Here is a 15,224-nt window from a genome sequence, read left to right as displayed (position 1 = left end):
TTTAACATATATATTTCATTGACAATCTAGATCACGTATGAATCTGGTATTTTGGAAAAAAGCGGTAGCTATAGTACGAGCATAAATACCAAATAAACTTCGAGATCAATTCATGCCTTAAAGTAGGATTGTAAGAGCTAAATAAGTAGGTACAATTAAACATAGGAACATAATGTAGGTAGTCTTATAATGGTAATACAACAACCGAATCTAGCACTGAACATTATACACAAATAGATTAATATGGGATCTCCAAATTACATCATATAGCTGGTCAAGCAGATCTTGTCACTAGAAAAAGGCGGCAAATTTGAAAAATGTAGGCGCGAAGAGATATCGTCCCATAGAAGATTAGAATTTCGCGCCTTTTTTTACTTACAAGATCTGCTTGACCAGCTATATTTAAGACAACCGTCTTGCAGTAGAAATATCTACACAACCAGGGTTCAAAATGATAATACACACTACACACTACTTTATAAACCAGAAAAGAAACAGTTTCGAGCGAATCTAAACCTTATTGTATTGTGTTATGAAAGTTAATATTAAAATGTAACAATGTGGGTTTCTGGCCTTTGGCGGTCAAATGGTTAAAAAGCCGGTGGAAAAGCGGTGCCGAATAAATAAAAAAAAACATTTGATTAAATGTTTTAAACAATCACAATACCAAAACGAGGATCTGCTGCTGATACTGTGAAGGGTAGAATTTATTTTTTCCCTTAGATGGGCCAACGTTGACCTAATATGAAATAGCATCGCGGTATTAAGATCAGGCAACCTGACCACATTCCTGACTACTAGCTGACTTTTTAGCAGCAGCAGTCAGCAAACTTTTTATAAATGGGTTCAAGGAGTAACCGATTCACGTGCCATCTTCACATAGTAGTTACTAACGTGCTGCGAGTTTAATTGTGGCTTACCCACACACCGTTACATGTCGATCTGCACTCTTTCGGATTCGCTTCTAACATATTATGTGTCTGCACCGGGGTTTGATGGTTTAGTTATTTCTACCGCTGACTACAGTCACAAGACAGTTGTATTATGTTAACACGTTCACTGTCCCACCGTGACCCATACGTGGGGCACGGGGCAGTGAACGTGTTAACTTATATTTTATATTTGAGAGCTCCCATATTTTTTGACGTTTGACTAGATATAGAGACAAGCAGTTACTTGTTATTATATAGATATCCGTTTCGTTTATCATAATTTGTTCGCCTAACTATCTGGAATGATATGAACAGCTTTCTAAGAAATATAAAGCAACGCGTCTTCACATAAAATAGTAGAGACAATACCTGTCTGGAAAAATACCGTACCTACGTAAGGCAAACCCTTTAGTCTAACAAACTTTTATTTCATAGTACTTTTGTCAAAACTGTAATTAGGTATGTTTGGACCTTAAATCATTTACAACGACAAGTATCTAAAAAAAGTTATATTTTCGCGGCAATATCACAACAATAGTTGAAAGATAGGTTTCATTACATTTTGTACCAATACTGTACCAAAGAAGGCCCATTGTTATTTTTATTTTCCTCATGTTTAATATGAACTTGCAGTTTAGTCTATGGTACCTGCGGACATGGACGCTAAATTTGAACCCCTTCACACTTATAAAAGTATGATATTTTGAAAGTTTAAGACCGGGCCTTCTTTGATGCAGGTAACTTAACCTCGGTTTTAATCGGGAGTGCAGTTCAGAACGTCAGGATGGGTTCTTCACGGTGGTCCAGGATATCTGCAAATCAAAATAAAAAACAGTTAGAAAATCATTTCAATTATTATCTATAGCAAATCATTCATTGATTTCAAAACTCTAAGGGGGCTGTTCATAAATGACGTCATCTATTTTTGACGAATTTTTACCCCCCCCCCCCCCCCCCCCCCTTAAAATCATCCAACCATCTTAATTCGAATGACCTTCATCCCTCCTACGTCATGCTACCATCATCCGATATCCTGACCCCCCCCCCCCCAATTTGAAATGACGTAATTTATGAATAGCCCCAAGGGTGCGGCCAGATATGCTCCCTGCATGCCGCCGACCGCCGAGTGCCAGTTCCATATCTGTACAAATCTTATATAGTTAATGAATCTTCGCAACTGAAATCCGTAGAAATATTATACCTAGGTCTACTCTACCGTTAAGGCGGTCGGTAATAATTTATTATGCTCAGCTACGAATTTGTGGAAGGCTTGGTTTCATAATAGTCTGGCGTTAAATTAAACACAAGTCGTCTCCTTCACGATTTTCGTAGACATCTCTTCTAAATACCTAAAACTGGTATGGATGTGTTCCTCGTGATCTCTAGAATACGAATTGACCGGTTTTAGTTTATGGAGTGGGGGACGTGTCGATAAAAAGGGGGGGAATGTGGGCGGCCGACCAGCATTGATATTTGTTCACATCTTGAGTCCTATGGGACCGATCGGTTCGTTTCAGGTGTCGTTTGAAAGAGTATTAAACGTGCTATTATTGCTTCATAATAACTGTAGTCATAACTGTAGTCGTTTAGAAAATATTTTGAAATATATGATTTTTTACCGTGCATGGATGGCATAAGTACTGACAAAACATGCGTCTAACTCAATAAATTATAACTTTACCGCAATTCATGTTATTACAAAATATGCGAGAAATTTCATTAGCTTTCTAAAAACATAAGGTTTATTGGTGTATGGTATTATATAACCATGTAATGATGAATTTTGTTCAGCAGGGGTCACTACGCACCGTCACGTAAATGGCGGGCGACCGACCTCAACTGTTCATTGTTTCTCGGGTTCTATTTTACTGATCAATTGGTGATGGATACCATTAGAAAGCATGTTAAATGTACAATAATTGGTTTCTAATAACCGTAGTCATAACTGTAGTCATTTACAAAATAATTGAAAATATATGATTTTTACCGTGCATGGACATAAGTACTGGTAAAACATGCTTCTAACTCAATAGATTATAACATTACCGCAATAAATATTTTCAAAATATACGGGAAATTTTATGAGCTATCCAAAAATATAAGTTTTATTGCTTTATAATGTTGTATAACTAAGTAATCATGAATTTTGTTCAGCATGGGTACTGTGCACCGTCACGTAAATGGAGCCCGGCCATCGTTGAGTTTTCATTATATTTCAGGTTCTATTTTTCTGATACATGGTGGATACCATTTGCAAGCATATTAAATTTTCTGTGAATACTCGATTGTTTGAAATGTGAGGCCCAAAATAACCATTTTAAAAATATTAAAGAAAATGTTTAATTTTTACCTTAGAGGTTTGCTTAGTGACTGAAATAATTTGAGAAAGAGATAATGTAGTAAATATAGCGTGAAATTTTTAGAGTAAAATCAGCAAACTATTTATTAACTTTCCAAAAATATTGTTTAGTTACCGTACAACTATAAACATATATGTAGGTATGCCAGGACCAATTTCGCCAAGCAAGCAAACACACGGCGCGGCGAGCGCCTGGTAGACCAGCAGCATTCTATTATTGTTTGACAGTACATTTTATAATGTAGGTATCCAAAATGATAAAATATCGATATAAATGATGGTTTGTTTGTTTTGTTTTTTTATCACAGGAAACTTAAGTATAGTTTGACTCTTTTGACAAAAGCCCAGTTCTAGGTTCATAACATCGTTAAGTTCGTAGCTTTCATGATTGCAAAACCACTGCATATGAAGTACTTAATATCTGTGTTGTTATTTGACTCACGCGTCTACACGTAAAACGTTTTCAAACCCACTCCGTAGTTAATAATTTAAAATCACCTTTTTAGTGAGATCTGAGGCTTGTGGCGTTAAAGAGATATTTGTCGCCGCACGCTCCAGGATGCAAAATAAGTGACTACTATTTGAGTAGCAGCGTATGTCCACATAATAACTATCCGTGAAGTCCGGTTTTAAGTATAGTAATAGTAAGATAAGGTCAATATTGAGTAAACTATCTATATTATATTTATTTACTATTTTATTTTACGGTCTAATTTATAGTTTTTGCTTACCTATTGATTCATTGGCGTTTGGCATTGTAGTTTTAGCTTGTAAGTATGACTCTATTGACAGTTATAAGATGTACTACGGTATTTAAATAACGCTCGTCTGTAACTACATGATCTTAGATCTATAATAGCGACTCATAACTTCTCTGTTCGACTGTAAGTCATACAAGAGAGTTAAGTAGCGATTGCGATATAAAAAGCTATAAGTAGAAGGCTTTATCACACGTTTAGAACCTTAAGTGAAAATTGCAGATTATTACTCATATAGATGTTAAGGTTGTTCAATTCACTTTGAGCTATAAGCTATAATACTAGCAGCTTAACATGCAATATAGCGCCCAAAACAGCTACTGTAGATCTTAAATCTTTAGATGAACCTTTTAAACACTTTTATCTCACCAGAGCCTGTAAACTGTAAACTAAGACTATAGATGTAGCTATTCTAGAGCCAGGCTGTCTTTAGGTAAGAAAATAGGTGCTAAGTGTCGCCTAATTGTTTGTTGGAATTTATATGACGGTGCGCAGTGACCCATGCTGAACAAAATTCATTATTACTTGGTTATATAATATCTTACACCAATAAATCTTATGTTTTTGGAAAGATAATGAAATGTCTCGTATATTTTGTAAATACATTAATTGCGATAAAGTTATAATTTATTAAGTTAGAACCATGTTTTAGCAGTACTTATGTGCATGCACGGTAAAAAATCATGTTTTCAATTATTTTGAAAATGACTAAAGTTATGACTACAGTTATTGAAAACCAATTATAGTACGTTTAATATTCTTTCAAATGGTATCTATCACGAACTGATCAATAAAATAAAACCCGAGAAATAATGAAAAGTTGACGCCGATCTCCTGCCATTTACGTGACGGCGCTTAGTGACCCATGTTGAACAAAATTCGTAATTACTTAACATATAATATCATACACCAATAAAACTTATATTTTTGGAAAGCTAATGAAATTTCACGTACGTTTTGTAAGAATATTATTGGAGTAAAGTTATAATTTATTGAGTTAGACGCATATTTTATCAGTACTTATGCCATCCATGCACGGTAAAAAAATCAAATATTTTAAAATATTTTGTAAATTACTAGAGTTATGACTACGGCTATTAGAAACCATTTATTGTACGTTTAATAACCTTTCAAATGGTACCTATCAACAATTGATCAATAAAATAGAACCCGAGAAATAATGAAAAGTTTACGTCGGTCGCCCGCCATTTACGTGACGGTGCGTAGTGACCCATGCTGAACAAAATTCGTTATTAATTGGTTATATAATATCATACGCCAATAAAACTTATGTTTTTGGTAAGCTAATGAAATGTCTCGTATATTTTGTAATAAAATAATTGCGGTATTGTTGTAATTTATTGAGTTAGGCGCATATTTAATCAGTACTTATGCCATCCATGCACGGTATAAAATCAAATATTTTAAAATATTTTGTAAACGACTACAGTTATGACTATGGTTATTATGAAACAATAATAGCACGTTTAATACTCTTTCAAACGACACCTCACACGAACCGATCGGTCCCATAGGACTCAAGATGTGAACAAATATCAATAATGGTCGGCCGCCATCTTTGCCCCCCTTTTTTTCGACCCGTCCCCCACTCCATAAACTAAAACCGGTCATTTCGTATTCTAGAGATCACAAGGAACACATCCATACCAGTTTTAGGTATTTAGAAGAGATGTCGACGACTTTTCTCGAAACAGGCCGATTTCCACCTGTCTATAAAGCTGGTTTGTATTATATTAAGTAAATCAAAATGTAATGCATATTTTATATGTATGTATTTTCCTTATAAATTAGTTTTACTTAGTCCTAAAACGGCTAAAACTCAGCTACCTTCGAAAATCACCGCGCAACTTGTTTACCAACCGCCGGATATACAGGGTGGCGCATTTAGATCGGTCAGTATGGGAAAATCTGAAACTATAAGACATTCGACGATCTCTTCTTAGGAACCATCTCATCGATTTTAGTAACAAGAAAAACTGCATTCATACATTTAAAAAAAATGTGTACTCATCTCGGGAGTCGAACCCGGACGTTTTGAAAAAAAAAAAATCTAAAATTATTTCTATTTAGATATCGATTGTGTAGGTCTTAAGCAGTAAATGTTACTATGAAACATGATGTCTGAAATGAATAAAATTCATTGTTTTCATATCCTTTAATTTATTTTAGTATGTTTTCGAAATGGCCACCATTTTTTTCAATACATTTTACATAAAAAAAATTTAAATGTATGAATGCAGTTTTTCTTGTTACTAAAATCGATGACATGGTTCCTAAGAAGAGATCGTCGTATGTCAAATAGTTTCAAATTTTCCCATACTGACCGATCTAAATGGGCCACCCTGTATACGTGATAGGGGCTCGTATACAGGGTGGATTTTCTTTTTGGGTCAGTGAGGGCAACTACCAAATCCCGTGCTGCTACGAGAAAACGGTCTTAGAAGACCTTCCCTCGATTTCAAATTAATGAAGATTGGCTTTTACAGATTTTGGAAAAAACATACAGGTTGCGAGAAAAAGGTCATTTTTGACAAACTTTTTTTTTGATGCCAATCGATCCCATTGCTATTAAGGATCAAAAGCTTGTATGGAAGCGAAAAAAAATTTCCGGCTAGAAAAGCCACAAATCGAGGAAAACTTTTCCCATACAATTTGTATGAAAATGAAAACTTTTATTTTTCACATGCTATTTTTGTATGCCAATCGACTCCATTCCTATCCAGTATTAATAGTATCCTAGGGGTCAACTTACGGTAATGTACAAAAAAGCCAAAAATTAGTAAAAACTTTCTCCATACATTTACTATGGAGAAAATGTGAAATTTTATTCACAATTTTCTACCTCGCCTATCAGTCCTACAGCAATGTCTTCATACACTATTATGGTTCTTAAATGTAACCGGACTGATTGGCCAGATAGAAAACAGTGAATTAAATTTCACGTTTTCTCCATAGTAAATGTATGGAAAAAGTTTTCTTTAATTTGTGGCTTTTTAGTACATTACCGTAAGTTGACCCCGAAAACACTATTGATACTGGATAGGAATGGAATCGATTGGCATACAAAAATAGCATGTGAAAAATAAAAGTATGTATTCATTTTCATACAAATTGCATGGGAAAAGTTTTCCTCGTTTTGTGGCTTTTCTAGCCGGAATTTGTTTTTTGCTTCCATACAAGCTTTTGATCCTCAATAGGAATGGGATCGATTGGCATAAAAAAAGTTTGTCAAAAATGACCTTTTTCTCACACCCTGTATGTTTTTTCCAAAATCTGTAACCGGCAATTTCCATCAATTTGAAATCGAGGGAAGGTCTTCTAAGACCAATTTCGCGTAGCTGTACGGGATCTGATAGCTGCCCTCACTGGCCCAAAAAGAAAATCCACCCTGTAGACTCACCCTTGGCGATGCACCACCACGGCAGCGTGACGTAGGTGAGGTAGGCCTGCAGCGGCGCGGACGAGGCGCGCTTGCCCTCCTTCCACAGCGCGAACGTCTGCGTGAAGCCGCGCATCCCCCACAGCGGGTTGTAGCGTCGTCCCTGTGAGCCTCATGTCACACACGTGACTCACCCTTGGCGATGCACCACCACGGCAGCGTGACGTAGGTGAGGCAGCCCTGCAGCGGCGCGGACGAGGCGCGCTTGCTCCTTCCACAGCGCGAACGTCTGCGTGAAGCCGCGCATCGCCCACAGCGGGTTGTAGCGTCGTCCCTGTGAGCCTCATGTCACACACGTAACTCACCCTTGGCGATGCACCACCATGGCAGCGTGACGTAGGTGAGGTAGGCCTGCAGCGGCGCGGACGAGGCGCGCTTGCCCTCCTTCCATAGCGCGAACGTCTGCGTGAAGCCGCGCATCGCCCACAGCGGGTTGTACGCGCCATCGTCCAGCTCTGAGGGACATAACAAATGTTACTAATAATTAATCAATGGAAAAAGTCACCGCCCCGCGTGAGGATTCGATCTGGAGTTCCGTGATACCGACCCGCCGCTCTACCGTGACCCTACCTAGTTCCACAACATGCGTTATTTGAAAAAAGAAATACATTTTTCAAACACCCAAACAATACTGATATACATTTTGAAACGTTTGCGTTAAAAGAATTTTAAGAATAAAGACTTATTTTGTCATTCTTCAGTGCAGGGCATACATCAGGTATCTAAGTCGCGTCAATAAGAAAACTCACCCGCGGAGACGATCCGGAACCTAGCCGGTCAACCTACCGCGACTCCGCTCGGGCACGTCGCACCAGTAGTAGATGTCGGTGCCGTCCGGCGTGGTGCGGCGCGGCGGCAGCGGCGCGCGCCGCCACAGCGCGCTCGCCAGCCCGCGCGCGTTCCGCGGCAGCGTCGCGTACCCGCGCGCGTCCGACCCGCCCCTCTCCCCCGCCACCAGCCGGTACTCGCCGCAGCTGGGCAGCTCCTCCTCCCCGCGCACGGTCTCCGCGCCGGCGGGGCCGCGGGCCGCCGGCGCGGCGCCCGCCGCCGGCGCCGCCTCCAGCAGCCAGCCGGCCTCGGCCGCCAGCTCGCAGCCGCCGTCGTCCGGCGCGGCGGCGGCGGGCGCGGCGCGCGGCAGCGGGCGCAGCGGCGGCGGCGCGGGCGCGCTGCGGCCCCGGCGGCGGCGCGGCGTGACGGCGCGCAGGCACGCCGGCGAGCGCGCGTCGGCGGCGGCGGCGGCGCGCGGCAGCAGCGCGCCCATGCGCGTCGGCGCCGCGGAGGAAGCCGAGCGCGCTGCACACAACACCGGGTCACACGCCGGGCCCGGGACCGAGCGAATTTTGCTTTTCGATTTCGAGATTGCGACGATTTTGTTATATATACAAAAAACTTTGTGTTAATTTAATTGTATTTGTAATCTATGAATTACTAGATATTTTAGTAAATTTTAAATAATTTATCATCGACTCCGGACATTATGTCGAAAGCGACGTCTTTAACATTGTACATCTTACAAAACGACTATTTCCAATTCTACATCCCGTAAAATTCGCCCGATCCCGGACATCGTTGATTCAGACTCAGTTAAACTTTTCCATAGCGCCGATTAAAGATCTAGCGTCTACTATTCCGTTACGGTCCGGAACGATCCGGAGCAGTTCGGAAAGGCGCGGCTTCCTCCGAGGGCTGGCGGGTCTAGGCTGCGCGTGCATAGCGGTTACCGCAATACCCCCTGACGACCGAGATCATAGATGGCGTCTTATGATTTCAGTCGCCAGTTGGTGTTGCGACTACTACATAGGTCTACGCGACTACGCTGTGACATAATATATAAAGTGGAATACGACAAAAGCGTGCTACGATAAACGCTGTGCAATGTTTTACAATGCGTGCACCAGTTCCGAGGATTTAGGGGCTGAAAAACAGTAGGTGCGGGTAGGCGGTATTAATTTCAATCCTTTTCCAGACATAGTACGATCTATTGACCACATACGTATCAATAGAATATCAACTTTAGCACTACGATCTAAGGTTCGAATTAGATTAGACACTCATGAAACTTCACCTGTTTATTTGCCTATCCTCCTATGACAAGACCTAAATATAGTAAGAGATATCGCGATCCTACGTTAACCATACAGTCCAGTTCACAAACATCTATTTTATGTTTCAAAAATATATTACGACTCGAACTTGACAGTACGTTACGTACGTACGTTAAATTACAGAAGAGTTTTATTACACTATTACATTGACAAGACGTCAGTTTACTCGGCGCATGCGGCGAACATAGGAGAGAGGCGATAAAAATACAATGCATGCAAAAGCGAATCCAGATCCAGCGAATGCGACCGCAACAGTCATACCCTCTAGCAGCCCAGAGGCCCATAAAAAGTTTTCTCGTTCCATTCTAATTTGAATCTTTATTTTGACAAATCAAAATTGCATTTGGCTTGGCACGTTTTGACGTCTAGGCGGCTAGAGGATAGATACATTGTCGACTTTTAATACCTTGACTGTACTACGAAATACACGCGAGCAGCTAACGACAGTTCGCGACTGGCGCATTCGTCAGATCTAGACTCTCATCTGAAAGCAACGTACCGTCGCGCAGATCCCCGGCCTGCACCTCGGCCAGCCCGGACACGAGCGAGTCGAGCCCCTCGTTCTCGGAGCGGCTTTTGTCCTTGCCGTCCTTGGTGCGCCACCCGGCGCGGGAGTAGTTGTTCAGGTTGGCGCTGGGGTCGCTCAGACGCCGCTGGAAATTACATCCATTTATTTATGGAATAAGAATATATTAGTTTCACTCCATAACGAGGAGCTGTATCTAGAATCAAGATAAAACTCCTGATAATAATCTTCTAAGTCCTAAAAATAAATATGTAAAAGCGAAACATGCCAAGCGTTTTAATAAAGGGTATAGCCGGGTAAGCATGGCCAAACTGCCCTTAGCGAAAAAAACAATTTCCTTTTACTGGATTATTAACCTATGTATATGTAGTGCTTTCACCAAATATTAAGCCTGAAATGCTTCAGATTTAAAAAAAAAATGCAAAAAAAGAAAAATCATTTTTATTTTATTACAGCTAAAGTAATAATCCGATTTCTTTGTAATTTGGGTATGTTGTATATACAATTAAGGTCGCTTTCTGAAAAAAATAATATTGAATTATCTCTTAAAATAATAGTAAAAAATTGAGATGAAAATTTTCAGAAAAATAAAAAAAATACGTGCGAGATAGCGACAGTTACCAAATTTACATATTTTATGTAGAATTTAATAATGTTTAAGATATATTTTTTTCAAAAATTAAAATCGGGATTAACAGTGTGCTTAACTCGAATTTGTAACATCCCATAATACTCTCTCTTCATACAAGCAAAGCTAAGTAGTCATAAACGAATGAAGTATATTGTGAACGCAGTCTTTACGAATTTGAATTTAGAATGTGACGTATTTTATTCATCAAAGGAACAGACATTTTTCAATCGTTAACGCTCTGTATAAAATTCGTGCCTATTTTCCTGTTCCCGCGCTTTTTTTAGGGTTCCGTAGCCAAATGGCAAAAAACGGAACCCTTATAGATTCGTCATGTCTGTCTGTCTGTCCGTCTGTCCGTCTGTCTGTCCGTCCGTATGTCACAGCCACTTTTCTCCGAAACTATAAGAACTATACTGTTGAAACTTGGTAAGTAGATGTATTCTGTGAACCGCATTAAGATTTTCACATAAAATAGAAAAAAAAAACAATAATTTTTTGGGGTTCCCCATACTTCGAACTGAAACTCAAAATTTTTTTTTTCATCGAACCCATACGTGTGCGTATCTATGGATAGGTCTTCAAAAATGATATTGAGGTTTCTAATATCATTTTTTTCTAAACTGAATAGTTTGCGCGAGAGACACTTCCAAAGTGGTAAAATGTGTCCCCCCCCCCCCCCCCTGTAACTTCTAAAATAAGAGAATGATAAAACTAAAAAAAATATATGATGTACATTACCATGTAAACTTCCACCGAAAATTGGTTTGAACGAGATCTAGTAAGTAGTTTTTTTTATACGTCATAAATCGCCTAAATACGGAACCCTTCATGGGCGAGTCCGACTCGCACTTGGCCGCTTTTTAAATGTCTTAATGCCGTTCGCCCTAGCCGCATACAGCCACGGAGTTTAAGGTCCGCGCTCAGCGAAATAAGTCGCGTTCTAAATTCAAATTGCGTTGGGAATATAACTTTCTAGTATAACGTACAAGTTATTTTGTATGAAGAGAAGGTATTATGGGATGTTACAAATTCGAGTTTTTAACACTGTTAATCCCGATTTTAATTTTTGAAAAAAATATATGTTAAACATTATTAAATTCTACATGAAATATGTAAATTTGATAACTGTCGCTATCTCGCATGTATTTTTTTTATTTTTCTGAAAATTTTCATCTAAATTTTTTACTATTATTTTAAGAGATAATTCAATATTATTTTTTTCAGAAAGCGACCTTAATTGTATATACAACATACCCAAATTACAAAGAAATCGGATTAGTACTTTGGCTGTAATAAAATAAAAATGATTTTTCTTTTTTTGCATTTTTTTTTTAAATCTGAAGCATTTGAGGCTTAATATTTGGTGAAAGCACTACGTATACATAGGTTAATAATCCAGTAAAAGGAAATTGTTTTTTTCGCTAAGGGCAGTTTGGCCATGCTTACCCGGCTATACCCTTTAATGTCTGAGTCCCACGAAAGTATTGTTACTAAAGGAACTGAAAATGAACATTTACACCTATTATTAATTATAAAACGGCACTTAGTCGTATTTAAACAAAACTTGAAATTACCTCCCAACTCCCAAGTTACGAATGTGAGAATGACTGCCTAACTAAAGCAACTCTTCTTGGTAATTAGCTTTCTTACTAATAGAAAACTAATTACTTCAAGTTCCGAAAACACAGCTGTGTAGCTTATAACTTATAACACTAGCACTACTGCCAAAAAATGCAAATAAAAATTCTTCCTTAACTACAGCTTTTTGCCTGAAAACATCAGCTGCACCTACAATAAAACCATTTACCGGACCCGCCATACTATTCGAGATTAACGTTATATATTATTTATACTAAGGAGCAGATTGCTAACACTAATCGAGATTTATATTAATTAGTTGAAGTGGAACCAAGTTTCAAAGCTTTACTATTTTGCCACACTTAGCCAAATAGTTTTAAAAGTTTTACTTCGGCTCCGGTTTAAACTAGTTGCCAGGGTTGTACGTTCAGCCTAGGTTCAAAAGCAGAACGAGCTGTGTGACCCGTACGGGCTCAATGGACACGCCTTTGTCATTTTTTATGCTTTTTGATATGGTTCAACTCCACACGATGCATGAACATCTCCTTCCAGAAATCAATAGAAGTAGGGTTTAACAAACTATCCCAAAGATCTATAGCCACGACTCTTCAAAATTAGGAAGGTTCCGCGCCTCTAGGGCGACCTACCTCGCCTTAACCTAGTGTGGATCACGAACAACAGAACAACTCAGGAGATTAAAAGCAGAAGCGTCAATCCCCGCACCCGTCGGCGGCTGTTTCACTCACCTGATGTCGATACATGAACATCTCCTCCGGATCCTCCTCCCAATCACTGTCCCAGAGATCGGTAGCGGTCAGCCCGGGCTCGGACGTAGGCGTATCAACGCCGGCGCCCCTCGGCCGAGCCACGGCCATCTCGGCGTGCCCCTTGCCGTGGGGCCCCTTCATGCGCACGAACTCGCAGCGCGCCGCCGCGCGCCCCAGCAGCCCGAATGACATGCGCTGCGCTACCTTCGTTGATAGCGACGATTGCTGGAATATAGGACAAGTCAATATAAGTACGGGAAACGTAAAAGAACTATCAATTATGGAGCTAGCTTCATTCCCAAAACCAATCTGAAACGTAACACGTAAACTGCAAGTCTCGCAACCAAATATGGTTGACTTAACTGGTTATGTATTGTTAAATAAATTTCAAATAAAAAATAAGCCTGTAAGAATCAAGTTCTTTCGACAGTTATAAGTAAAAATGTGTAGTAACTAATAAAATGTGAATGGACTTTGTCATTCGTTGTAATTGGAAAAATAACAAGAAACTAATCAGCTCGGTTAATAATAGCTTAATTAAAGCTAGTGGTTTTCCTTATCTCGGATTAAAATCGTTAAATATAGGTACATTGGACTAGCCTACCGCCGAATTATTAGTAACATTAAGTATAACACCATGTATTTCTATGCATCAATATACATGTATGCAATAAATGACAATAAACACAATAAAATAAACACTAAGGGCCCAAAATCTCCATATACCTACCTACAAATTGCCTACAAAGTGGCTAAGGTAACACGCGCCATGTGCTTTTCAAGTTGGTTCTAAAAATTGGTTGCAAAAATTATTCGCGTCAGAAAAAGTTCAGGGAACCTATAACAGAAGAAAAGTGCCTCGTTCTTAAAACTTGTAGTGTTGCCCATGTACCTATAGGTACAGTCAGCAGCAATGGTTGCTAAGCGGGTGAGGTGTTCAAAATGATCTTGACGCGACTTTATTGTTAAGACAATAAAGCGCGTCAAGGTAATTTTGAACACCTCGCCCGCTTAGCAACTATTGCTGCTGACTGTATGTAAGTACCTATAATAAATATGTCTCGCATTTCACGCCACTCCGTCCCGCCGGATTAATGACCGAAATAAACAAGCATGCCCCCGCCCGGGTGCTCAACAAGTAGCGGCGCCGTGACGTCGGCTCATAGGGAGACTGACGAGACTACAGCCTAAATTGTGTACTTTGGAGACATTACTGAATGTATTGCAAATGTTTTTTGAATATCAAGTTACCGCCGACTTTTAAGAGAACTTAGCCGCCGCCATACAATCGAAGTTACGCTTTCATTTTAAAATAACATGAATCTTAGCATGAACATTAGATAAGATAAGATAAAGATAAAAGATAGTTTATTCAAGTAGGCATAATTACAATGCGCTTATGAACGTCAAATAAAGCTAGGTAGACCGGCTCCAACCCTACACCTCTGCCCCGAGAAGATTTAAATCCCCCCTCAATTGGAGGAGGGTATCCCAATATGGGACCGGCAACAAACTCGGCGGGACACATCTTTTCAAAAATAATTACATCTTATAATTAACATGCATTACGAGAAAATAAGGGAAAAAATACAATATACATTGAAGTAATATATGTGTCTGGCATTCGTTTTACAATAATAAGTAGCTAAAAATTTGAATACAAAGAAAATAGAACGAACAGAAGTTTGAGAGTGTTACTTCTTCGCGCTCTAATAATCGACAATGTTGATGACAACACATTTAAAAACATTCATGCGAATGAGTTTCAATTTGTAACTTTTGAAGTGAAAACTTCTTTAGCGGCGCTGGGCACTTTTTGAGGTGGGGAAAAAATGATAACTCGAGATAAAAAATGAGGCCCCATTCGCACGGCAGCTTTTTCAACGCGCGTTAAAAAAGCGTTTGAATGACACAAATACATACTGTGTATTTATTTTGTCTGAATTTGGTCTCTATGTACACTGAAATAATTAACTTTACTAAAAATGGGTTGGTACTCAAAATGTGACCGTAACCATAACCGTGACCGTAAGACGGACACGTGACCTGATCGAAAAACTGTTACATGTAATGTCATTGAGTTTTTCTTTATTGATTTAAATGCCATC

General features: G+C 39.3%; 1 protein-coding gene across 1 annotated transcript in view; it reads right to left on the bottom strand.

Annotated features, from left to right (window-relative positions):
• Positions 1-7,797: 7,797 nt before the first annotated feature.
• LOC134662650 (uncharacterized) overlaps positions 7,798-15,224 on the bottom strand; it is a 54,367-nt gene continuing 46,940 nt past the window's right edge. The window contains exons 6-9 of the mRNA XM_063518923.1: positions 13,096-13,341; positions 10,110-10,267; positions 8,296-8,852; positions 7,798-7,964 (exon numbers count right to left, since the gene is read on the bottom strand). Of these exons, the coding sequence (XP_063374993.1) occupies positions 7,798-7,964; positions 8,296-8,852; positions 10,110-10,267; positions 13,096-13,341 (1,128 nt within the window). The remainder of the gene's footprint in view (positions 7,965-8,295; positions 8,853-10,109; positions 10,268-13,095; positions 13,342-15,224) is intronic.

The sequence above is a fragment of the Cydia amplana genome, chromosome 3 (genome assembly GCF_948474715.1).
Source record: "Cydia amplana chromosome 3, ilCydAmpl1.1, whole genome shotgun sequence".
Taxonomy (NCBI): Eukaryota; Metazoa; Arthropoda; class Insecta; order Lepidoptera; family Tortricidae; genus Cydia; species Cydia amplana.
Note: the sequence above shows the minus strand (reverse complement) of the source record. Positions and strands in the feature narration are given on the sequence as shown.